The sequence below is a fragment of the Callithrix jacchus genome, chromosome 14, assembly GCF_049354715.1.
Source record: "Callithrix jacchus isolate 240 chromosome 14, calJac240_pri, whole genome shotgun sequence".
NCBI lineage: Eukaryota > Metazoa > Chordata > Mammalia > Primates > Cebidae > Callithrix > Callithrix jacchus.
Window position 1 is genome coordinate 105,753,771 of NC_133515.1, and position 26,998 is coordinate 105,780,768.

Sequence of the window (26,998 nt, forward strand, 5' to 3'; positions counted from 1 at the left end):
GGTTCAAAAAGGTTAATCAGCATAAAATTAGTATGCTGGCTGGGCGCGGTGGCTCACACCTGTAATCCCAGCACTTTGGGAGGCTGAGGCAGGTGGATCACCTGAGCTCAGGAGTTTGAGACCAGCCTGACCAACATGATGAACCTCTTCCCCGCCCCCGCCAATGCAAAAAATTAGTAGGGCTTGGTGGTGCATGCCTGTAATTCCGGCTACTTGGGAGACTGAGGCAGGAGAATCACTTGAACCTGGGAGGCGGAGTTTGCAGTGAGCCAAGATTGTGCCATTGCACTCCAGCGTAGGCAACAAGAACAAAAGTCCATCTCAAAAATAAATACATAAAAATAAAATTAGTTTGCTAGTTCCGTGATCCATTTGTTTAAACATAAGACCAAGAGCTTGCAAATGTTTGTTAAATGAGTAACTTTATGTCATGGTACCTTCACATTTCGTCTCCTTATAAGAAGTAGATTTTTGTTTAAAACCAAAATACTGTCGCTATCATGCTATTAAACCACACATAGAACAAGTTTTAGTAACAGAAAGGAACATTAGACACACTGGAAAAGAGCATTATTTAAAGAAATCCACATTGATTTACCATAGCAAGTGAACAACTTTCCAATTTAGTTACAAAACCAAGTTCACACACACCATCATCATAGCATATATGTAGATTTGCTTAAAGTGAAATAAACCTGAAATGATTTTAATTTTTCCATTTTGAGACTTGAACCAATTCTTGGGCTTAGACGGCAACATGAAGCAAGCTTGCAATTTAATGAAATGACCAAATCCAGTCTCTTTGTAATCTGCTCAGTAACTGAGCTCTAGGGTAATCTCCTGCACAGCATACAAAAAGAGCTTTGGAATTATACACTGTAAACTAAAATTAATCAGGGAAAGGGTATGCCAATTTTAATAGCAATTCCGATTTGCCTGGCTTTCCAACATCTGCCAATGTTAATAATATTTAACTGACAAACTGCAGTGGGGAAAAGCAACAGAACTTTAAACATAATCAAGCTTTTTAAAGAAAGACATCATGCACAATGGTTCCTTCCCTTAAGAAATATTCAGCTACCTTTTTGGTTATGATCATTCCATAAACATTATTAACGGTGTATTTTCAAAACACTGTGCTTTTTACTGGCACTCTAGGAAAAAAAAAAAAAACAAACTTCATTCACCCATCCCCATCTGCCTCATTTGAAGGCATCATTTTTAAGCCTTGCTGCTAAAAGTAGAATTGAGTGATCTGGGGAATCACCGAACTCATAGGAAAGGTTTACATGCAGCTCTCTTCTGCCAAATTAACTGGAGAGAAGGAAGGCTACCCAAGCTATACTAACAGCATTCAGAATGCTGAATCTGTTACTTTTGATTCCCTTTTATTGACTGTTTACATCTACAAAGAAAAAAATTTTCCATTAAGGGAAAACATTCTGGATTTTTTTTTTCAAGCAATTCCTAACAACAGATGCTTTGTTCAAATGGGTAAAAGAAAAAAGAAAAAAAAATAAAGCCATTGCTTCATTTAAAGCGCTTTGGTGACCTCCCCTCATTCCTGCTAGCCCAGGCATTTTCTGCTAAAATACCTGCAATACCCAATTTTAAAACTGTAACCTGACATTCTGGCCGAGACATTTAATCATGGACTCACTATTGCCACATGTGTGGCTTGTAAACCTATTCTGAGCCGAGCAGAGTGCTAAGCACTTCACACAGTTTCTGATCCTGGAAAGGATGCATTACTAATCCCGTTTGGTAGGTAAGGAAAAGGACTGGAAGGTGAGGATGTGCCTCAAACCACAGCCAGCAGGGACCCCCGGACTCTGCCCTTTCCCCGCGGCTTTAATTTTCAACCAAGCTTCTACGTTCCTACGTGTTCCTCTCCCCAGGACTTGGAGAGCGTGCTGGTTAGCAGATAAGGCGCAATGACTTTGCACCTTGAAAGCATTTTGCTACAATCAGGCCTTTTCCAGGATGTCGGGGAACGGCGGCATTCGGGGTTCAAGCAGGTGAGACCCAGGTAACCGGGGAGCGGCTCATGGAGGCCTCTTGGACCCAGAAGCACCGACTCTCACACACCTTTTCCGCAGTTCCTTCTCCGGGCACGGGTGGGGCTTGGCCAGGCCGCCCAGGCGGAGGCGGCACGCCTTCCCGGGAAGCCCGGGATCCCCTGGACCGGCGGACCCGAGGGTGGGGGCCCTGCGGGGCTCGGAGTCTGCGGCGGGGAGCTCGAAGCGCAGAGCTGCCCCCGCCGGGCCACTTCATGAACAAGTTGGTAAGGTCCGCGCCGGGGACCAAAGACCCCGGGCGGCGGCGGGCTGCGGGATCTCCCGCTCGCCGCCGACCTCGACGCTAAGGCCAAAGTTGGCCGCGCTGCGGGGAAGGGACCAGGCGGGGGAACCCCGCGAGGGCCACGAGGCCGATAGAGGGGAGGTCTTAAAGAGGCCCAAGGTGGCCATCACCCATCTCCTCCAAGCCACCTAGGCGGGAACAAAGGGCCCCTATCTCGGGCAGGGTTGGCCGGGCCGCGTCCGGCTTCGGAGCAAAGAAAGTTTTCCGGGGATGCGGATGCGGGAGCGGCGGGCGGGGCCGGGGAGCGGGATACCTGCGGCCGGAGCCGCGGCGCAGGCCGCCTCACCTCCTCGATGGCCGCCACGGTGTTCCGGCACTGCGCCGTGCGGGTGGTGAAGCTGGAGGCCGTGGGCGCCTTGTAGTCCTCATGGGTCTCCGCCACGAATTCCGACACGGAGATCTGGTCCGGCATCGCCTCGGCGCGCGGGCGCACGGCTGCCGGGGCGCCGCCGCCTCAGCCGCAGCCACTGGCTCCAACCGCCGCTCGGACTACGCAGCCGCCGCCGCCGCTCCGGCCCGCGGACAAAGGGGAGCGCCGGGCGCGGGAGCCGCGCGGGGCCTGGCGGCGGAGCAGGGTCGGCGCGCAGCCCCGCGCAGCTCGGCCGGCCCGCCCGCCTGTGCTCCGAGGGCTCCGCGTCCGCCGCCGCCGCGTCCTCTCAGAGCGAGCCCAGAGGCGGGCACGCAGAGCCGGCGGGAACTGCCCGCCACCCAGCCGCGGGCCCCGACGCCTCCCGCGGAGAGGGGCGGGTCCGGGCCGGGGGCGGCGGCCGGCCGGGCGCGGGGCGGGGCGGCAGGAGGACCGGGCCGCCAATCGGCGCGCTCGCCGCCGCCGCGCCGCCGGGAAGCGGAGCCCGCAGGAAGGAAGGCGGAGCGCGCCCCGGCTCGGCGAGCCGCTCCTGGCCGCCGCGCGCCGCATTGTCTCGGCGTTCTGGGCCCGGACCGCCGCGCTCAGACTCCGCCCCCGGCTGGCTCGAGGCCCCTACTCCGACCCGGGGCCCGCTAGGGCGCGTGTGGGGGTGCGCCCGGCCGGAGTCCGTTCCTGTGTGCGCCAACCGCCTCCCGCCCCCGGCGCGGAGCCCCTGTGGGCTCCCCACCTGAACAGTGGGCCGCGCCAGCCGGTGAGGAAAGCGGGGTGCGGAGCTCGCCCCCTGCCGGAGGATGCGCTCCGCCCGCGGACACCCTGCGGGGACCAGAGCCGGACGCCAGAAGTGACCTGACCGTGAATGTGCGCTTTGCGTGCAGTCATTGAATCCTCGCAACCCTCGAAGACAGATGAAGACAGGGGCTAATTTTATATAGGGGACACAGTGTGCCCAAGAGCACAAGATAGACGGCTGGCTGGGGATTCAAACCCATGTCCCCTGACTCAAGTTCAGAGCGGTCAGGGGCCCTTACTAAAAGTCCCAGTCGCGTTTCCTAAGCTGCCCAATGATAGGTATTCTCAGTTAAAAATAGTTTTGAGGTACTAGGCCAGGACCCATCCTGGGACGCCCCGAAGTGGTATTCCGGCAGGCAGAGGAGGGACCCTAGCGGGTGCAGGAGGAAGAGGGGCCAGGGGAACAGGGGAACGTGCAACAGCAGCCAACCAACCTCGCACAAAATTGGGCCAGTAAAGAATTCGAACTGGTCCCTATTTTCATTTACAGCTCTTAAGGAAATTCTCAGTTATATTTAAAAATCCAGAAGCTCTGAAGACACCAACCAAATAAAATCACACCCTATAACTCTACACCAGACTTGTGGCATGGTTTCTGTAGTTGCCAGCAGTAAAACCAAGAGAAACTTTACAAAAACCTTTTGTGCATCTGAAAAGGAGGAAGTGTGAGAGACATTGGAAATTCGATATGTCAGACAAAACTGTCTCCTGACACTGCAGGACAGTGGACCAGTCAAACAATCTTTTTAAAGCTCCCATGTAAGAAGTTGCTATATGAGGTGGCAGCTTGGGTCAGACATTATGTATGGCCTTTGGTATTTTAGTAGCACTGCATGTAAAATTTAACTTTCTAAAATAGCTGTATTCTTGGATAGCTTTTATCATTGCACTAGACAACAAGTTACAATTTAAAAACGGTGTCTGTTTCTTTTTATTTTTTTTACCCTTTGGGTGCCTGAAGGTTTCCTCTATTTGCAGCCTTCTACAATACATATTCTGTGTTTATTATTTATATTAATACATCCTCTCCAACACCAGGCAGATTCTGTTCCCTCCCACCTAGTTTCCCAGCCACAGTTTTTGACTGCAGGGAATATCCTGAATAACTTTTCAAGTCTTGATGTGTAGAGGGCTGGTCTCTATGAGGCTATGAGGGACCTAAGAAAGAAAGTCTGGTTTTTCCTTGGTGTCTAGTACAGCATTAACCAGACTAATCAATACTTCTTCTACAAGGACAAAGTTAAGCTTGGTATTCTCTGTTCCCTTTGTATACAACACCAGTTCTTGATTCTTTTTTAATTTTGCAGATACGGAAATCTTTAGTAGCTTTTAAAAAAATAAAAGAAAATTGCAAAGCTGTGTTGCATTGCAAGGCTGGTAGAAAACAAACAAGTAGTTAACAAGTTCATTGGTGGCCTAAAGAGGATACCAAATTGGTAGAATGCTAGAGCCATTTATTTCTCCATCATCCCTTAGAAATCTAACTTGCTTATTGCATAAGCCTAGAGTTAAAGCAAGACCAGAGCAAAACATAGCTAGTGCCTTTCTGAGATTAATATAAGAATGAGTAGCTTCCAACACATAACAATAAAATTAAAGTTCAACATAGATCAATAAAATTAAAGTTCAACAAGATCAATATGTTCTCCACATATTTTTTTAAATGCACCGAGAGAAGAGCATGCTGATAATGTCATTACAGGCCTATACTCCCTTATCCAGAATTGTTAAATCTAAAAAGCCCTGAAAATGTAGCTTTACAAATAGTTTTTAATAGTAAAATTGACCTGAAATGAACGGATGAGAGGCTATGTGTGGTCTTGTTTATCCTACCTCATGTGAATATGTATGTTTTGCTGCAAAACATAAACATGGTTGATCATGGAGTATGGCCCCAGACCCTACTGGGGTGATTCAGATAATATGCTATATGCAATGTGTTACCTTTCTAAACTCTGAAAATTTCCGAATCCATACATATCTGGCCCTTGGGGTTTCAGTAAAAGATTGTAAGCCTATATTATAAAAAAGAAGGAGGAGGAGGAGGAAGAGGAAGAACAGGGGAGAGGAAAAGAAGGAGGAGGTGAAGGAGAAGGAAAAGAATAAGAAGGGAAAAGGAGAAAAAGAAAATGTGGTGTTACAGACATCATTTCGAGAGAAGAGACTCTCCTCTCAAAAATGAAATTTTTAGGAGCCCCATGAGATTGGCTAACAGCCCATTTTCCAAAAGAATTTTCTGCCTCTAGTAGTTCACAAGAACCTAAGATTTATCGCTCTGAGATCAAGGTGTAAAATATGTTCTGGACTCTGAAATTTGCTTGAGGGTTGGCTGGTTTACACAAGACTTGTCCAGTTCACTTGCTATTAACTTGTAAATGATTACTCTTGGCATGGGCGAATACGGGCTTTAAAAGAACGATAGTACGAAGCAGAAACAGCAAACAAAAAAACCCTAGTGATGTGAACATGTAAACATAACTGAAAGTTTCTTTTCATAACTTAATACCCTCCCCAAAATCATGTTGCTGAGGGGACCCATTTTTCCCAAAAGTGAGAGAAAATGGAATACATTCACACAGTTATCTCACCTTAGCACCCAGAAACTATGTTACGAATGAAAACTCCGGTTTTGGTAGTAACATTGCTTCTCCGTGATAAGGAAGCTAGCCTCCCTAAAGAGTGTAGCTTAGACTAGTTAATTTCTAAGGTGCTTCCCTGCCCCTGGTGTTCATGATGCCATTTTCTGTATTTTATGTTAATTTAGACACGAGAGAAAAATGCTACAAAGCATTACTAAACATTAGAACTGAGACTCTAATTATTGGTCCTAGACTTTTGAGAATGAGGCATGTTTTAGATGCCATTGGGAGCTAATTTTTGAGAACGTGGTCATTTTGTTAAGATGGTAGATTTAGATAATAAGCAGATTTAGTCATTGCTAACTTTACAGATACTTGAGGCTTGTTCATTTTTGTATTTTAACAAAGCAGTTTCTATAGATGACGTACTCATTGCTGAACTGGAAGAGACAATTCTAGGTAAATTAAATATGATCAGTCATATACTAGAGTCATTTGGGCTGGCTCCAGAGATCTGATTCTTAAATTTTCAGGAATTTTACAAGTTGTTGGTTGTATCTCTTCTGTATGGTAGAAGTATTATACAACGGTGCTCTCATGAACATCTCTTCCCAGCTCCATATCTGTTAGTTTGAAATAGTCCATGGTATTTACACCAGGGAAATTGGCAAATGATAAAAATCAAAACCTGATTTATTGTTTTGTTGATTGATTATCTAACTTAATAAACAATGCAGTTATAGAAAAAATGTCATTCGTGCAGATTAGACTTAAAGATGTGTCAGGTCTGTAGTCATCACATTGTAAATAATGAAATTTTTGAGGAAATACCCTTCTAATATTTGCAAGCTAGTATATGATTCAATAAAAAGTCACTCATGTCATTGACAGGTGAATAAAGTTATAGCATGCATCTTCACTGTTTCAATTTGTCTTAGTAACATAAACAAAAAAAGTCAACTAATATTCAGTTGGAACTATATTCATTTGTCAATGACATGAGCAACTTCTTTGCTGAGCTGGACAATAATCAAGCATTTATTTATAGTCTTATTTTGTCAAACTGTGGTTGAATTGCAGACACAGATTGGCTATGGGTGAAAGCATTTGGCCAAAATCAATGAAAGCATTCTGTGAGAATTAATTAGCTATATGGAATTTACAGTAAAGAGTAGTGTGTACTTTGTAATTACTCATAAATTGTGGGCTACACATCTTTTAAATCAGTAAAAGTTGAAATAAACGTATTTACGTATGTTCACACATACGCCTTTTCAGAGAGCAGATTGTTAAACATTGACCAGCTCACTTCTGAGTATAATTGTATCATCCTTGCCCAGAGTCAGGGCATTGGAACTTCCAGCTATGACTCACTTTTATGGAATTAAAACACATGCAGGATAAAAATCTTAGTAAATGGACTCTTAAGAGCAAAGGCAACTTGTATTAATAAAAAAATATTTGTCTTTGAGTAATGAAGAAAATACCATGTGTTGTTTTCAAGTATTCAGAACAAAACAACCCAGTATCAACAGAGGGTGTGGTTCATTTTAATGAAAGAGCAAAAGAGTTTAATAAGCACTCTGTATGTAAATACGTTTTGCTAAAGCTTTTAAAGTGTGCTTGCAGTATTTTATCTTCTCGAGTCAAGTCAGTGTCTTCTGCCTCCATGGAGACCCATTCTTAGTTTTGTAGGACCCCCTCTTAGGTGGTACAGAAGTCCACTTGTGTCTTATCTGAATATGTTCTCCCTGGGCTAAAGAATGCCCAGTGGTTTCCGTTTGGCCCCCTGATAAGGTTTAAACTCCTTAGTCACAGTTTGTCCCAGGCTTTTCCCCAACTTCCTTGACTCTTGTCCTCTCCTCACTGTGTTTTGACCCAGCGAACTGCACACTGTGACCCAGGGGCCAAATACAACTCACAACCTGTTTTTATAGTGTCCGTGAGCTGAGAATGGTTTTGACACGTTTAATGGTTGAAGAAAGTCAAAAGAGGAATGTTTTATGACACGTGAAAATTACATGGAACTCAAATGTGCGTGACCATGAGGTTTTATTGGCATCACCACACCACCCTTTTACCTCTTACCCACAGCAACTGAGTCGAGTAGATTCAACAGACATCAGATGGCCCCCACACCTAAAATATTTGGGGTACTATCTGGCTCTTCATAGAGAAAGTTTGCCAGCCCCACTTTCACCACGCCAAGCTTGCCATGTTTCCCAGCTCACAGTGCCCTTGCGTGCCGTTAAGTTGAATGCAGTCTCCCTGCCTTTCATCTGTCTCCCACAGGGCAAGTTAACTCACCATTCACTGAGCACGTTATGGATTTCCTCATCCGTGACCCCTCATGGGGACTCCTCTGCCTGGGGCACTCTTCCTCTTGTCCGTCTGGCAAACTTCTGGTCCTCTTTAAGGAGTGAACCCAAATCTTTCCTCCAAACATCATTTTTGAAGCCTCTGGGTAGAACCATCTGAGTCCCCCCTGCTTCCACAGTGCTTTACACATAGTCTAGTGCTGCTGTGAGGGGATGGAGTGAGGTGCCCTGTCCAGAGCTTAGCATGCCGTAAAGGGCCACCCCTGCCTTTCCTCCCTGCCCGTGCACACCGTGTTCTCTCTATTCTCATTGGTGTTTGAAGTAATTGTTGTAGCCAAGTAATGATTCAGGCGAGATGGGAGCACTCAACTGGTAAGTCTCAACTTTACTCTGGAAACACAACGTTTCTTTTGCCCTGAAGCACTGGTTGCTTGCATTATACACATGTTCATGTTAGATCATGACTAGAACATCTGTTTTCTCATCCCACTGCAGTCACCAGGCTCCTGGGAGAAGGGGAGGTGTTTTATTTATTTTTATATATCTAGTTCCAAAACAGGGCAGGCACACAGTAGGTGCTCCATAAATGTTCATAGAATTGAATGCATAGGCCGGGCACGGTGGCTCATGCCTGTAATTCCAGCACTTTGGGAGGGCAAGGCGGGTGGATCACAAGCTGAGGAGTTCAAGACCAGCCTGACCAACATGGTGAAACCCCGTCTCTACTAAAAATACAAAAATTAGCCAGATGTGGTGGTGGACGCCTGTAATCCCAGCTACTTGGGAGGCTGAGGCAGGGAATTGCTTGAACCTGGGAGGCAGAAGATGCAGTGAGCTGAGATTGTGCCACTGCAACTCAGCCTGGGCAACAGAGCGAGACTCCATCTCAAAAACAAACAAACAAACAAACAATTGAATTGCATGGGGTGCTGATCCTTCAACATATAAAATGAGAGAAGACATGTTAATTCACTACAAGGAAAAGCCATTGGTTTGAGATATGTGAAGGCACAGTGGTTTATTTCCCCCCCATGATGGGGGTCTTCTCTCCACTCAAATATTCTAGTAACAATATGTTTATAGACAGAATTCAAGCAGTGGTTGGGAGGGGCAGTGGTGACTGGATTGGGTCCCTTGCACTATTACAGACTGAAATGTCTTCTTCCCTCTACATCAGGAGCCTCAGTACGGTTCTAGTTTCAGTGTGGTGGTGACGTGACACTGTCACATATGAGCTAAGGATTCCTGTCCCCTCAACCCTTGCTACTCAAAGTGTGGTCCCCAGATCAGCTGCACTGGCATCACTTGGAAGCCTGGCAGATGTACAGAACCTTGGAGCTGCTGAATCAGAGCCTGCCCTTCAGCAAGATCCTCGGACAATGTGTTTGCACTTTACAATTTGAGAAGCATTTTTCTAGCATACATAAGGATACACCATAGCGAGGACTTGATAGTCCCACTTGTCAGAAGTCAGCATTCCAAATTAGGTGAACTATATTGATAGAACTCAATAAAACCTGGAGGGTTAAGGTTTTTTCCTGTCCTAAGATTTAGGAAAGTTTCTTTGATTTCTGAAATGCCATGCTGTAATATACTCTGTCTAGTTGCTGCTGTACATTTCTCATTAATTCAACTAATATTTAATAAATATCTAGTATATGCCAAGTACCATTGCCAAAACTAGGATGTAGTAATGAAGAAGCCAGAGACGGTGGTTGGTGTTTTGGAACTTAGAGCTAGCCGGGAAGGCGAATAGTAAGTAAATACGCAACTAAAATAGCGTCACATATTAAAATCCTACTGAAGGAAATGAAGCAGAGGGATGGAATAAAGAATATCCTGGTAGGGTAAAGCAGCTACATCCAAGAGGAAAATCAGGAAAGACTTCTGGGAGGAAGTGACATTTGGGCTGAGTCCAGAATGGAAAGGAGCAGCTGAGTGCAAATCAGAGAGGAGAGTGTTACGCAGGAAGAGCAACTGCAAAGTCTCTGAAGCTGGAATTAAGTGGACCTTGTGAGAAGAAGGTCAGAGCAGCTCCAGCGCTGGGAGTGAGGAAGCAATGGCTGTGGCTGGGAGCTGATGCTGAAGAGGTGGACGGGACCCAGAGTGTGCAGGACCTCAGACTCTTCTTGGGTGTGTTTGTCTGTTGGCTTGCTCTTCTGTTTTTAGAGACAGGGTTTCACTCTGTCTCCCACGGCTCACTGCCGCCCCGACCTCCTTCTTGGGGTGTGTTTTTTTACAAGCAGAGGGCTGATACGATTTGTTTTACACTTTATAAAGGTCATATTGGCTGCACCTGGGGGAATAATTATAGAGGGGCAAGTGTAAAGGCAAAGCAGCAAAATACTAATTAGCAATAGATTAATTGGACTTCAAAAATAAAAACTTTTGTGCTACAAAGGACACATCAAGAAAGTGGAAAAAAAAAAAACCTCACAGATTTTAAGGAAATATTGTTTGGGTTTTCTTTGTTTTTTTTGCGTGGGGGGGTGTTGAGACAGGATCACTCCCTGTTGCCCAGGCTGGAGTGCAGTGGTGCAATCGTGGCTCACTGCAGCCTTGACCTCCCTGGGCTCAGGTGATCCTCCTACCTCAGCCTCTCAAGTAGCTGGGACTACAGGCATACGCCACCATGCCTTGCTAACTTTTTTTTGTGTGTGTATTTTATTATAGAGACAGGGGTTACACCATATTGCCCAGGCTGGCTTCAAACTTCTGGGCTCAAGCAATCCTCCTGCCTCAACCTCCCAAAGTGCTGGGATTATAGGCATGAGCCACTGTGCCAGGCCATAAGGAAATATTTGTAAATAAGATATCTTATTTACAAATAAGATAAGGGACTTGTATCTAGAATATTTAAAGAACTCCTACAACTCAATAATAAAAGGCTACTCAATTTTAAAATGGGCCAAGAATTTGAATAGATATTTCTCCAAAGAGGATATACAAATCACTAGGCACATGAAAAGATGCCCAACATCATTAGTCATATCAGGGAAAGGCAAATCCAAACCACAATGTGATACCATGGCACACCCACTAGGATGCTGATAGGGTTTGGCTATGTCCCCACTCAAATCTCATCTTGAATTGTACTTCCCATAATTCCCATGTGTTGTGGGAGGGACCCAGTGGGAGATAACTGAATCATGGGGCAGTTTCCCTGATATTCTCACAGTAGTGAATACGTCTCATGAGGTCTGATGGTTTTGTTTGTTTAAGATGAACTCTCACTCTGTTCCCAGGTTGGAGTGCAGTGGCACAATCTCAGCTCACTGCAACCTCCAACTCCCTGGTTCAAGTGATTCTCCTGCCTCAACCTCCCAAGTAGCTGGGATTACATGCACACACTTCCACACCCAGCTAATTTTTGTATTTTTAATAGAGATGGGGTTTTACCATGTTGGCTAGGATGGTCTTGATCTCCTGACCTCATGATTTGCCCACCTCAATCTCCCAAAGTGTTGGGATTACAGGTTTTAGCCACCACGCCCATTTGAGATCTGATGGTTTTATAAGTGGAAACCCTCTTTACTTGGCTCTCATTCTCTCTTGCCTGCTGCCATGTAAGATGTGCCTTTTGCCTTCTGTCATGATTGTGAGGTCTTCCAGCCACGTGGAACTGTGAGTCCATTAAACCTCTTTTTCTTTAAAAATTAGCCAGTCTTGGATATTTCTTTATCAGCAGCGTGAAAATAGCCTAATACAGATGACTAGAATAAAAAAAGACAATAACAAGTGTTGGTGAAGATGCGGAGAAACTGGTATCCTCACATGCTGCCAGTAGGAATGTACAATGATGCAGCCACTTTGGAAAACAGCCTGGCACTTGCTCAAATGTTTAAACATAGAGTTATTGTATGACTTAGCAATTTCACTGCTAGTTATATACCAAGAGAAATGAGAACACATGTTCCCACAAGAACTTGTTCACGAATGTCAACAGCAGCATTATTCCTAATAGCCCAACAGTGGGAATAACCCAAATGTTCATGAACTGATGAATGGGCGAACAAAATGTGGTATAGTTTCCTAGGGACCGTAACAAACCACCAGAAGCTAGGGAGTTACATGGCATGCGTTTATTGTCTCTGTTCTGAAGGCTGAGAATGAGAGATCAAGGTGTAGGCAGGGTCAGTTCCTCTAGAGGAAGGGTGTGTTCCAGGCCCCTGTCCCAGCCTCTGGTGGTTTCCTGGCCATCTCTGTCATTTTTCAGCTTATAGACTTATCACCCAGAGCCCTGCCTCATCTGCACTTGGTGTGCTCCCTGGATGCACATCTGTGTCCAAATCTCCCCTTTTTATGAGGACACCAGTCATGTTGAATGAGGGACTCACCCTATTCCAGTATGATGTCATCTTAACTAATTACATCTGCAACTATTTCCAAATAATGTCACAGTTTGAGGCATTAGGGGTTAGGATTTCAACATATGAATGGGGGGGCATAATTCAACACATAAAATGATGGAATATCATCTGGTTATTAAAGGGAATGAAGCACCGATACAAGGAAGACCTTCGAAAACACTGTGTTCAGTGAACGAAGCCAGTCACGAGAGATCACATATTATATGACTCCACTTATATGAAGTGTCTAGAATAAGCAAATCTGTAGAGACAGAAAGTAGCTTAGTGGTTGCTTAGGTCAGGGAAGGGGATGGAGGAATAAAGGGGTGAGAGTTAAAGGGTTCTTTGGGTAATGAAAATATTCTAAAATTGATTGAGAATATTTAGAAAATATTCTAAAATTACAATTCTGTGAATATGCTAAAAACCCTTAAGTTGTACACTTATTTTATTTTATTTTGCTTTTGAGACAGGATCTTGCTCTGTCACCAAGGCAGGAGTGCAGTGGTACAGTCATGGCTCACTGCAGCCTCCACCCCCATGGGCACAAGGGATCCTTCCCCCCAAGCCTCCCAAAGTGCTGGACTACAGATGCGCACCACCACACCTGGCTAACTTTTAAAAATTTTGTAGAGATGGGGTCTCACTGGGTTACTCAGGCTGGTCTTGAACTCTTGGGCTCAAGAGATCCTCTCACCTCTGCCTCCCAAAGTGCTGAGATTACAGGCATGAGCACTTTAAATGGTGGAATTGTATGGTATATGAAATATATCTCAGTAAAGCTGTTACCAAAAAAACAAACAAACAAACAAACAAAAAAACCCTCTGCAAATCAGTGTTTTAAAAAGTGGTAAAGACTAAAAAAGTAAAAAGCAAATGTGTGGACTCAGAGTTTGAAGCTCACGTTCAAATCATGGCCCTGCCACTTTCTCTGACCTTGAGTGAGTTGCTCTGGGAGGCTTCACTTCTTTATTGGAAAGGTGGAATGAGGGGAGAAAGGTACCATTACATATCTAGCAGGGTTCATACAGGAATTAGAGATGATCTCAGTAAAATAAAAGTGACTTATTTTAGTATTAGAGATTAAGTAAAAATACCTGACATGTAATAGTTGCTCAATAAAATATTAGTCATACATTTTATATCCCACTCTTGAAAACACAGTGTGATTTGCTGGGCACGGTGGCTCATGCATGTAATCCCAGCACTTTGGGAGGCTAAGGCAGGTGGATCACTTGAGGTCAGGAGTTCAAGACCAGGCTGACCAACATGGTGAAAACCCATCTCTACTAAAAAAATACAAAATTAGCCAGGCATGGTGGCACATGCCTGTAATCCCAGCTACTTGGGAGGCTGAGGCAGAATTGCTTGAACCCAGGAGGCAGAGGTTGCAGTGAGCCAAGATCATGCCATTGCACTCCAGCCTGTGCAACAAAAGCGAAACTCCATCTCAAACAAACAAAAAACATAGTGTGATTCTATAACTAATAAATCTTTATTTGGTCATTTAAAAAAAAGATCAAATAGGGCTCTTCTGAAATGCAAATCAAAACCACGGTGAGATATCATCTCATGCCAGTCAGAATGGTGATTATTAAAAAGCCAAGAAACAGGAGATGCTGGTGAGGCTGTGGAGAAATACGTAAATTAGCTCAACCATTGAGGAAGACAGTGTGGCGAATCCTCAGTGACCTAGAATCAGAAGTACCATTTGACCCAGCAATCCTATTACTGGGTATATGCCCAGAGAAATAGAAATTATCCTATCATAAAGATACATGCACTTGTATATTCACTGTGGCACTATTCACAACAGCAAAGACATAGAATCACCCCAAATGCCCATGAATGATGGAGTGGATAAAGAAAATGTGGTGTGTATATATATATATATATATATATATACACACACACCATGGAATACAATACAGCCTTAACAAGGAACAAGATCGTGTCCTTTGGAGGGACATGGATGAAGCTCTAAGCCATTATTCTCAGCAAACTAATGCAGGAACAGAAAACCAAACACCACATGTTCTCACTTATTAGTGGGAACTGAATAATGAGAACACATGGATACGGAGGGGAACAACACACACTCAGGCCTGTTGGGGTTGGGGGAGGGAGAGCATCAGAATAAATAGCTAATGCATGCTGGCCTTCATATGTAGGTGATGGGTTGACAGGCAGCAAACCACCATGTCACACGTTTACCTATGTAACAAACCTGCATGTCCCGCACATGTATCCTAGAACTTAAAAAAAAGCCTCTTTTAATACCTTTTAGAAAGCAAACTCCCAAAGCGGAGCTAAAACATAGAGGAAAAACATATTTCCTGGCATTATTCATGCCATAGGAGGACCCAGCTCTGCTGCTTTTCTGCCTCTGACGTCTCTTCCCCCGACTTTTGTTTTTATTCCTCCAGCTGGTAATTGAAGCTGTCAGAGAAGGCTCATGCCGGTCAGTATTTCATTGATGAATTCCAGCTGGGACTAAAGAGTGCTGCTGAGTTGGAGAGAGAGACAGGGCCCCTTGGGAACAAGCCCACGCTCTGAGGGAGTGGGATGTGAGTATCCAACCCGTTTTATTATTAACTCTGGGTCCAGCAAGGTTTTCCTGCTCATCCATTTGAGGCACTGGCCTGAGTCAGCATGTGCCTAGAGTGGAGTGAATACAGAAAGACGCCTGGAGAATGCGTAGCTGAAATGAGGTTAGGATCCATGGCGATTCCTGCCACAGGGATAAGCATATCCTGGTGCTTTGAGGAGGAAATTAGAAAGAAATACTGTGCTGGCCGCAGGCCTTTTAGGAGAGTCCATTTGGACATCTCCATCACAAAGCCCAGAGTCCTACAGTCAATTATACAGAGACCCAATTCAAAGCTGCCATTCAGAGATGATGCCATGCGCACATGCCAGGCACTGCACTAGACTCTGGGAACACGGAGCTGAAGGTGTAATGGTGTCTGCAGAGGTGCTGGGCCTTCATGTCACCTCACAGAGAGGGGAACAAAGAAATAAATGACCTTCAGAGAGGTGTTTCCTGATCCCATAGAACAGGGGCCCCACATAACCCAGAGACGGACACCCTGAGACAACTGAACTATCTGCCACTTGGTGCCATAGTGATCTGGGTATCCAGGACTACTAAAGCCTCCTCCAAATTAGCCTTTCTCCCAGCTCTCTAGACCAATTTATTTATTTATTATTTTTAATTTGAGATGGAGTCTCACTCTGTTGCCAGGCTGGAGTGCAATGGCATGATCTTGGCTCACTGCAACCTCCACCTCACGGGTTTAAGTGATTCTCCTGCCTCAGCAGGATAATCCCAAGTAGCTAGGATTATAGGTGTGTGCCACCACACCCAGCTAATTCTTGTATTTTTAATAGAGATGGGGTTTCACCATGTTGGCCAGGATGATCTTGATCTCTTGACCTCGTGGTCCACCCGCCTCGGCCTCCCAAAGTGCTAGGATTACAGGTATGAGCCACTGTGCCTGGCCCTAGACTGTCTGTTTTATTTTGTCTAGTCATTAAGTCCCCAAATGGGTCTATCCCAACAAACCTCTTGTGATGAATTAATCTGAGCAGCCACAGTCTGACTTAGAATGTATTATTAGGGGGTGATCTCCCGAACACCCCACCTCCCAAGACGGTTCTGGGAGCGGCTTTCTTTCTCCAGAACCCTCACCGCTATCCTCATCGTGAGCACAGGTCTTAGTCCCAGGTCCCTGCAGTCACACAGGCCAGCATCATCTCCTCCATACTGTGGAGGTTGCTCACATGTTGGGGGTATGGTGAGAATGACCATGGGCTAGGACCACCTGTCTCTGACATTCCTAGGCTCAAAAGCATTGCTGACACTTGCCCAACTGTAAGGGTTTCCAGGACCCTTTTTAAAGTCCAGACTCCAGAAGGCCCTGCCACAGAACTGTCTTTAGGGGAGGGGATTGGAAGTCTGTGTTTTTAATATGTGGTTGGGAGATTTTAGAGAAAGCAAGTTTACACAGCTTTATCTAGCATTTTAGAGGAGAAACTCGAAACCAAGGATTGGGCTAGCACAGTGGCTCACATCTATAATAATAGCACTTTGGGAGGTGGGCAAATCGCTTGAGCCCAGGAGTTCAAGACCAGCCTGGGCAGCATGGGGAAACCCCATTTCTACAAAAAATACAAAAATTAGCCAGTCATGGTGGTGTGCACCTGTAGTACCAGCTACTTGGGAGGCTAAAAGGAGGGAGGATCACTTCAGCCCAGGAGGCCGAGACTACAGTGAGCTGGTAATGGCATCACTGCACTCCAACCTGGGTGACAGAGTGAGACACTGTCTCAATTAAAAAAAGAAAAAAAAAGACTATGGATTTCTTTCCAAATCTATAAATGTGTGGGGTGAATCTTAGAGGTGAGTGGGTTTGCAAGTGAGCCGGCCCCTTCCTTAGAGCACTGGCTCTTTCATGCCTCTGGGGAACCACTTGCAGAATTGTGATCAGAGAGCAAAAAGTTCCCGAGGATCTGAAAGTGCCCAACATTCACTCCAGGAGCCTTGCCCGACCGCCACGCAGGGAGGGGCCTCTGGGCCTGCAGGATTTGGAGCTGTGGATGTTTCCTGCCTCTAAGCAGAAGTAATAACACTAAGTCATATAAGAGACCTAGTCATGGCTCGAAACAGAGACTTCCCTTTCGCAGTTCTGTGCAATTTCCGAAGTCTGCAAGGTCATATGTGTGACTCTCTTTGTAAAAGGTTTGGGAGCTGTTTCCTTTTAACTTGGTTGGAGAGCAGCATTTAGTGACTGCTTCGGGCAGCCTGGGGTCAGACATCAGACCCCTGGCAAGGGTGTACCCCCTTGGGATTTGGAACCATGCACTTTTCCTCCAAAGGTTTCTTTCTCTGTTGGTGTTTTTGAAACAGGGCTACACCCCGTTATGTTTGCTCCAGTGTCCCTTCCTTTCTCTCCTGGACTCTTGCAGTCTGTTCGGGGTTCTCAGCCAAAGCTGACCTCACTGGCCGCCTCTGCATTGCATCTTGGTGAGTCCCACTTGCAAATGCCAAGAAGTGAGCTGTGCAGTTTGTTCAGGCCCTGTTCACATTTTCCACGTGGCTCTGAGCATAACAACTCTGCGCCTGGGCCTCTGGTCCCGTCCTGAACCCTCCAGTGGGCAGAGCCCAGAATGTGGCAAGAAGGTCCCTGGCAGGGCCAGACCTGTGGAAATGGCTGGTTGGGCACACTGGGTCAGTCTGAGTCTGCTGGAGACAGGGCATGGAAAAGCCATGACCAAGGATTCCATGGCAGGATTGCCAGCAAATCAGTGCCCCCTTTGTACCCCACTCCATAATATGACACAGCAATCCAGCCTGGGCTGGCAGAAGCAAAGAGCATGCCCCAGATGCATCCCTACCACTGTGCAGCACAAAGAAACCTTCTGATGCCCCCATAGGTAGGATTGGGCACTCGGCTGAGGGGTTCTCAGCCCTCCTGACTCACCAGCTGGACTACCAGGGGTTCTGCACTTCCCGAATCTAAGACCTGTAACAGGGCACAAGACCCCACAGATATTCCAGCTCGTTTGCTCAAAAAGGCTAACCAGAAGAGGTCAAAAACATGGTTTTCTCTGATCGAGACCCCAGTGAAGCCAACCCAAAGTCAACTGAGAGTTCACTGCATGCTTCTCTGAATTTAATTTACTCTTCTTTCTCATCTAGTTGTCCAACCAGAAACCTTGGCACCATCCTAAAGTCCTTCTCCTCCCTCATCCTGCAAATCCACTCAGTCACCAGGTCCTGATGATTCTACTTACACAGTACCCACAGAGCTGCTCCCTACCCTCAATCCCCCTCATTCCTCGTCAGTTCAGGTCCTTACCCCTTTTTTGTGAGTCTTCTTATCTCCAGGCTAGACAACTCTCCAATCCATCCTGCTTATGTGGGTGACAGATGATCTTTCCAAAAGTGATTATTGGAAAATGCAAATCTAGTATGGCACTCACTTAAAAATCTTTCAATGGCTCCCTGCAGTCTGTGAATACAATCCCAATTTCTTAGTGTGCTATATAAGGTCCTTTGCAGTCTAGACTGCTTAATAGTTCAGCCTAATTTCTCAACAAATGTTGAATATATCCACAGATACAGTCACACCTAACTCATTCATTCATTCTCAGTTCTTGTTATGCATCAGATTTTGAGCTAGCTCTGAGAACCTAGGGATGAGCAAGAGAGCCACAGTCCCTGAGCCCCTAGAGCTAACAATGCAGAGTGAGGGCAGACTCTAACCAGAAGGTACAATCAAGTTCAAGTTCAGTGGGTGAACATGCGTGGCCTATCGCCTCACCCGGGGCCAAGGATGGCTCTGATCCAGAGGAATAAGGGCGCACTGGTGCCTGTGAGCTGGAAGTTGGTGGTGAGAGGCAGTGTGTGCAGAGTCAAAGGGGAACTTCGTGCTCTCAGGCACCCGAAGGACACTGTGGCAATTGCGTGAGTGACAAGAGAGGAGGCTGCAGCAGCAGGCAGGAGTCTGGTCATGGAAGAGCTTACGCAATACCCTGTTAAGACTCTGACTTAACCTGAGCTAGTGGAGAACCACAGAACCATTTCAGGCAGATTTGCCTTCTCAAAATCTCTCTGACTGCAGTTTGTGGAACAGGTCAAACCACGAGTAGCTTCCCAAATGTGTGCATTCTTTCACAAAAGCCTGAGCACAAGCCCTTCCATCCCTCTAGAGGCTCTCTGCCCCTTGTCTACCTGTGAATTCTTTCCCACCTTCCAAGACTCAGCTGGAAATCATTACAATTCCTACATCACCCCTCCCCTCTGGATGCATCCAGCTGAGCACAGAAGACCCGCAGAATTCCCTGCGTTTCGTGTCTTCTCTCCACAGGAGGAGTCCTGTTTCATCCTAGGCCCAGAACTCTCACAGGACTTCCATTGTCCCCAGATGCTCGTGTGTTTCACACAGTACATTTCAGAAAATAGGCTCCCAAAGGAGAAGAGGAGGACTTGGAAGCATCCTTCCAATCTTTTGCCGTGGGAAAACCCCTGGCTTTGTACCTAAGTTTGGGCAAAGGCCTGATCAGGAAGGAAATCTAAACCTTTTCTTTTTTTTTTTCTTGAGACAAGTTCTCACTCTGTCATCAAGGCTGGAGTGCAGTGGTACGATCGTAGCTCACTGCACCCTTGAACTCCTGGGCTTAAGGGATCCTCCTGCCTCAGCCTCCCAAACAGCTGGGATTACAGGCACACACCACCATGCCTGGCTAATTTTTTTGTTTTTTGTAGATACAGGGTTTTGCCATGTTGCCCATGCTGGTCTCAAACTCATGAGCTCAAGCAATCTATCCACCTCGGCCTCCTAAAGTGCTAGGATTACAGGCATGAGCCACCACACCCAGCCAGGAATCCTGAACTCCTGATGGCTCAGTGAAAGGGCTCATGGTAGGTTACATAGGCTGTGCGATGCATAGCTCTGGGCACCCTTCCTGTCCGAGTCATTGTCCTGCTGCAGGTTACTTAGGCTTTGGTGGAGACTGGGGTGCACATGGCAGTGGAGTATCTGGAGGAAGGGGTACTGTCTCCCAATCACACAAATAGCTCAGTATGAGCTGGAAACAGTGAAGATGCTAGGTGGGTTTGATAAAATAGGGTGTTTCTTTGGTAAAGATGTAAGAAACTTGGTTTAGCTTATAATTTGTAAGCAGCTTCTAGCAGTTTCCAGTTAGGATTAACTGACTTAAGGAAGAGTGGGCTTGCTTTTTCGGAGAGAGTCTTGGCATTGGCCAGACAGAGGTGTTTGCTTCATGTCATCCATATGACACTGGGGGTTAATGATCTGGTTTCTTGCAAGCAGTAAATGCATTTGCCGAGGTTACAAGCAGTTTTTATTCCTACGTACAAACTGGTGAAAACTGAGATTCATTTCATTCATTCATTCACTCAACATATTTAGAGAGCATCTTTTTTGCACCTGGACAGCATGCTATTTATTTCATACATATCGTATTGACTACAAAGCCCTTATTCAGCCTGTATTTATTATAATTCCTGTTGCACAGCTTAATAAATGAAATTGAAAAGTACATCAGTCCCTTAGATAGGATTTGGAAATGCAGAAAAAGGATGAGATGTCTCTCAACCCTGTGATGCTGGTTCTAAAAGCTGCTCTTGAACTTTAAGCCCTAGAAGGATGCAAACATCAGGAGGTGGTAAAAAGGAAGAGAAGAGCAGCCAGATTTAATGACGCTTAGATCTCTCTTAGCACAGACCATATAAAAAGTCATGGCCCCTGCCCCAGCAGGCAGCAATTTAAGAAGCAAACAAGTGGCCCCACACTGTCCAAGCACACACATGGTAGGAGGGCATGAAATTAGCACAGCAACATCCAGGATCAAAAGCAATGTTTGATTTTATCTTCATAGGCAATAAAATATGAAGCACATTCTTTGGCCGCAATCAGAAAGGCAGACTGCTGGCTTTTTGTGACTCTTTGAAGGTTTATAGCATGTCACTTATCACAGCACTTTTGTCAACAGAGACTTCATACCTTGAGGTGGGGCAGGTGAGTGTGCAAAATTAAACGTGGTTAGAATATTAAGGCTTGGGACACAGCACCTGGCCCTCAAGCTGTTCTGGCTCTTCCAAGGTACATTCAGTTCAAGAATGTGTCTCTGGTTTCTATTCCAGGTCACTCGGGAAATGACTCCTTGTCTCCAGGTATTTGTTTTGCATGAAACCAATTATGATCGTGTTTCTTATGTGTAGACAGCATTGTTATGGATGCTGTTTTAGTTCAGTCTAGTGTATTTATGTCTATGGGGTTAGTTACTTGTCATTCAAATTATTATTATTATTTTTTAGAGATAGGGCCTCACACTGTTGCTTAGGTTGGAGTACGGTGGCGTGATCACGGCTCACTGCAGACTGGACTTCCCTGGGCTCGAGTAATCCTCCCACCTCAGCCTCCTGAGTAGCTGGGACTATAGATGTATACCTCCACACCCAGATAATTTTTGTATTTTTGCCCAGGCTAGTCTCAAACTTCTGGGCTCAATCAATCCTCTCACTTCAGCCTCTCAAAGTATTGGGATTACAGACATAAGCCACCACATACGGCCTGAAATTTAAATTTATCACACTTCAAAAATACTTCTCACCTAAGATTGCTTTATATTTCATTCATTCATTATTATTATTATTTTTTGAGACAGAGTCTCACTCTGTTGCCCAGGCTGGAGTGCAGCGGCGCAATCTCGGCTTACTGCAACCTCCGCCTCTTGGGTTCAAATGGTTCTCCTGCCTCAGTTTCCCTAGTGGCTGGGATTACAGGCATGTACCATCACACCTGGCTAATTTTTGTATTTTTTTAGTAGAGATAGGGTTTTGCCATGTTGTCCCAGCTAGTCTTGGACTCCTGACCTCAGGTGATCTACCCACCACGGCCTCCCAACGTGCTGGGATTACAGGCATGAGCCAAGGCGCCTGGCCTATATTTCATTATTTCAGAGCCGTCTGTTGAATTTAGTTTGATATGTGAGTACATAATCATTGACTCTATCCTGATGATTATCCCTTCAAGGTAAATAACTTCTTGTGCTTGATAGTTCTTATAAAAAGTGCTAACAGTTTTGCTTGGGTCTGGAGAGTGGAAGATTTTTAAATGCTGAAAAAAGACAGTTAGGGAAACTCTTCTGTCTTCAGGAGGCAGCTTTCTCTTTTTAAATTTTTTTAGACAGAGTCTTGCTCTGTCACCCGGTAGACAAGAATGCAGTGGTATGATCTCGGCTAACTGCAACCTCCACGTCTTGGGTTCAAGTGATTCTTGTACCTCAGCCTCCTGAGTAGCTGGGACTACAGGCATGCACCACCATGCCCAGCTATTTTTTTTTAATTTTTTCTTTAGTTGAGATGAGGTCTTGCTATGTTGGCCAGACTGGTCTTGAACTCTTGACCTCAAGCAATCCACCCACCTTGGCTTCCCAAAGTGCTGGTATTATAGATGTGAACCACCACATCTGGGCCAGGAAGTGTTCTTGAAGTGAAATGACTTTAGGATAGGAGAACACCTGCAGTGAGTAACAGGAAAAGGCCCTAGAGAAGATAGACCATGGTTTTCTAAGGAAGAGTCTTTCAATCCCTTGGTTCCAAAACCGTTTCTTCCTGCCCTATTGGCAGTGAGACTGATGCCTCCCAGCCTGCTGAGAACAAACCAGAGGAATGGGTCCCAGAAGAGCGAGCTGAACAGGAGGAGAGACGTGCTGGTCAGGGTGAGGCCGGTGCTATCATGTGGCCAGCTGTCACCTGACTGCTGGCTGGAATAGCCAGGTAACCAGGTGGACATTGTGCCCAGAGAGAAAGCCCAGGTCCCTGAAATCATTGGCTCAGTGGCTGTGCAGGAAAGATGAGGACTTACTAGGAATTAGACAGCTGAGAAAATAATAAAGGAAGCAAGCTACCACTTTTAACACAAAAAAGCAACATTACATCTTTATCTAAAACTGTAGGCATAGTTGATTCTTATCCATTCCTTAGACTCTGTTTTGGGGTCAAATATTTTTGGATAACAAAGGGGGAGGAAGTTACATTTGCGAGCACCTACCATGTGCTATGTGCTTGACTTACATTCTTTTTTCTTTAATGATTCTTTTTTTCTTTTCCTAAATGGAGTCTGGCTCTGTCATTCAGGCTGGAGTGCAGTGGCACTATCTTGGCTCACTGCAACCTCACCTCCTGGGTTCAAGCAATTCTCCTGCCTCTGTCTCCTGTGTAGCTGAGACCACAGGCCTGTGTCACCACAGCCGGCTAATTTTTGTATTTTTAGTAGAGACAGGGTTTTGCCATGCTGGCCAGGCTGTTGTCGAACTCCCAACCTCAAGTGATCCTCATACCTTGGCATCCCAAAGTGCTGGGATTACAGGCATGAGTCATCACGCCTGGCCCATAAGGCATGATTTTTTGCCCCCATTTTACAGATGAAGAAACTGTGGTTCCACAAGGTAAAGTTCCCCCCACTCCAGCTACTAAGGGGCAGAGCTGGGGCCACCATGCACTTGCCACTGTGCCGGTGCCTTTCTGTGAACAGTCTTTCCTAGATCAGACTCTAGTGGCTCTATGCCACAGTGGAGACCCCGCCTTCAATGCAGACAGTAAGGCAACACTCATGCCAAAGTCATGTGTCCCTTTAAGTTTCTTGAAACTAAACCAGCTCCACATCACATCTTCCCTGTCACATACACACACAAAGAAAACCTTGCTAATGGTAAGGGAGAGTGGCCACTGTATTCTATCCACCTACAGGAAGAACGTGCCAGGATTCATCTAGGTTTGTACCTTAAGTAGACACTTGAGTCTTCCTTACCAAGTTACCCTCTGTGAGCACCTTGCCAGGAAAGAGGATCCGGCCCCCTGAACTATGACTTCTTAAAAAAAAGGAGCTGGTGAGTGGATGTTGCCTTGCAGCCCAGCCCTCCTCCCCGTCCGGGTCATGCCATGTCCAAGAAAGGAGATCTTTCTGGAAGATGAAAGGTCAGTCAAGGCCGGGTGCGGTGGCTCACACCTGTAATCCCAGCACTTTGTGAGGCCAACGCGGGAGGATCACAAAGTCGGGAGTTTGAGACCAGCCTGGACAATATGGTGAATCCCCATCTCTACTAAAAATACAAAAATTAGCCGGGTGTGGTGGCACGCGCCTGTAGTGTCAGCTACTTGGGAGGCTGAGGTAGAAGAATTGCCTGAACCCAGGCAACGGAAGTTGCTGAGGTGAGATTGCACCACTGCACTCCAGCATGGGTGACAGAGCCAGATTCTGGAAAGAAAGAAAGAAAGAGAAGGAAAGAAAGAAGAAAGAAAGAAGAAAGAAAGAAAGAAAGAAAGAAAGAAAGAAAGAAAGAAAGAAAGAAAGAAAGGAAGGAAGGAAGGAAGGAAGGAAGGAAGGAAGGAAGGAAGGAAGGAAGGAAGAGAGGAGGGAGGGAGGGAGGGAGGGAAGGAAGGAAGAAGGGAGGGAGGGAAGGAAGGAAAGAGAAGAAAGAAAGAAGGAAAGAGAAAGAAGGAAAGAAAGGAAAGAAAGAAGGGAGGGAGGGAGGGAAGGAAGGAAGAAGGGAGGGAGGGAAGGAAGGAAAGGGAAGAAAGAAAGAAAGAAAGAAAGAAAGAAAGAAAGAAAGAAAGAAAGAAAGAAAGAAAGAAAGGAAGAAAGGAAGGAAGGAAGGAAGGTACGTTAGTCAAATGGATTCTAGAAATCAAATAGGTGCTTTTCTGGACTAACTGCAATGACGTGTGATCTCACCTGGGCCTCACCTCCCAGGCTTTTCCGGACCCCGGCCGACAGGTCCACTGCAAAGGGAAGGGACCCACACAGGCCTTCACTGGCATCAGGGAAACACGTCTTTCTCCTCCCAGGCTGTAAAGTTCTGGGTTTTCACTGTTCTGTCCTGAGCCCAGATTTTTTTCAGCGAAAGCCACAAACTGGAGAGAAGACCCTGGAATGGGCACAGAGGTGATGAATGGGCTTGCCGCAGAGCCGTTTGGGGCCCATGTGGGAGGCCAGACTCCGGGCCCTGGGGAGGATCAGGCAGCCAGGAACAGCATGGCCAAGGAGGCAGCATCAAAGCCTGGCAAGGTCTCTGCCAAGGACCTGCTAATAGCTTCCATCTATCATCTGGGGAAATGATTTCTGGGGCTATGTAATTGACTTCTGTTCGCTGTGACAGATGAAGATTTAAAATGCTGAAGTCCTTGCCTGTCTCTTTCATTACTGACAGGTCTTGCCTTGGGAGGGCAGGTCAGTGGCAGGGAGGGAGAATGTGTGCTCAAGCTTCCTCCCCAGTGCAGACGGAGGTAGGGTGGGGCCCATCTGAGACCAGAGCAGTTACCTCCATCGTTTAGACCCCAAATTCCAGGGAATCTTTGATGATCCCAAGGTTCTAATTCAAAGAGTTACCATTACTTATTCTCACACAGAGGTGGTTTTTTTCTTTCTTTCTTTCTTTTTTTTTTTTTTGAGACAGGCTGTCTTTCTGTCACCCAGGCTGGAGCGCAGTGGCACGATCTTAGCTCACTGCAAACTCCGCCTCCTGGGCTGAAGCCATCCTCCCACCTCAGCCCCCCCAAATAACTGGGACTACAGTTGCACACCACCACGTCCATTGTATTAGTCCATTTTCGTGGTGCTAATAAAGACATACCTGAGACTGGGCAATTTACAAAAGAAAGAGGTTTAATGGACTCACAGTTCCACATGGCTGGGGAGGCCTCACAATCACAGCGGAAGGTGAAAGTCATCTTACATGGCGGGCAACAGAGAGAAAGCTTGTGCAGGAGAACTCCTCTTTATAACACCATCAGACTTCATGAGACTTATTCACTCTCATGAGAACAGCACAGGAAAGATCCACCCCCATGATTCAATTATCTCCCATTGGGTCCCTCCCACAACACATGGGAATCGTGGGAGCTACAATTCAAGATGAGATGTGTGTGTGGGCACAGCCAAACCATATCACCCATCTAACCTTTTTCAGTATTATTTAACAGAGATGGCGTTTTGCCATGTTGCCCAGACTGGTCTTGAACTCCTGGCCTCAAGTAATCCACCTGCCTTGGCCTTTCAAAGTCCTGGGATTATAGGTGTGAGCCACTGTGCCCAGCCAACACAAAGGTTTTTTAACTCATTTGTTTTAATACTTTTACAGTTTGTCAATTTTTATCACAGCTCTAATAACCAACATGTATGTGACATGTTATGGTTTACAAAACTTAACTTGGTCATCTTGTGAGTTAAACCAAGGAAGGAGTGCCTTGTTATCCCCTCTGAAATTCAGATAGGTGAAGTGATGCGCTCAGCACCACAGAGCAAAGAATGAGCAGAGCTGGGGCCGGGCACGGGGGCTCATGCCTATAATCCTAGTGCTTCGGGAGGCTGGAGAGGGGTGGACAGCTTGAGTCCTAGGCATTTGAGGCCAGCCTGGGCAACATGGCAAAATGGCATGTCTACAAAAAAGTATAAAACCGTTAGCTGGGTGTGGTGGTGTGCCCGTGTGGCTCTCCTCCTGAGGACCCTGAGGTGGGAGGATCACCTGAGCCCTGGAGGTTGAGGCTACAGTGAGTTATGATTGCGACACTGCACTCCAGCCTGGGCAACAGAGCAAGACCCTGTATCAAAATAATCATAAAAAGAGCAGATCTGGGACTCCAATCCAGTCTTCCGGATCTGAAAACTGTCCTACACACCATCCCTCCTAAGCAACAACTTGTGA

The 26,998-nt window shown here is 46.0% G+C and overlaps 1 protein-coding gene across 8 annotated transcripts in view; it reads right to left on the reverse strand.

Moving 5' to 3' along the window:
- The window catches only part of ASAP2 (ArfGAP with SH3 domain, ankyrin repeat and PH domain 2), a 210,296-nt gene extending 184,185 nt beyond the window's left edge, over positions 1 to 26,111 (reverse strand). For 3 of the 8 annotated variants that reach the window (XM_035273272.3, XM_035273269.3, XM_035273275.3), the window contains exon 1: positions 2,648 to 3,094. In XM_035273272.3, coding sequence (XP_035129163.1) covers positions 2,648 to 2,773 — 126 coding nt within the window. In that variant the 5' untranslated portion in view covers positions 2,774 to 3,094. Of the gene's footprint in view, positions 1 to 2,088; positions 2,413 to 2,614; positions 3,095 to 25,972 lie in introns of those variants that run through there. The other 5 variants (XM_054245228.2, XM_035273266.3, XM_054245230.2 and 2 more) reach the window with 3 other exon arrangements.
- Positions 26,112 to 26,998: the final 887 nt, after the last annotated feature.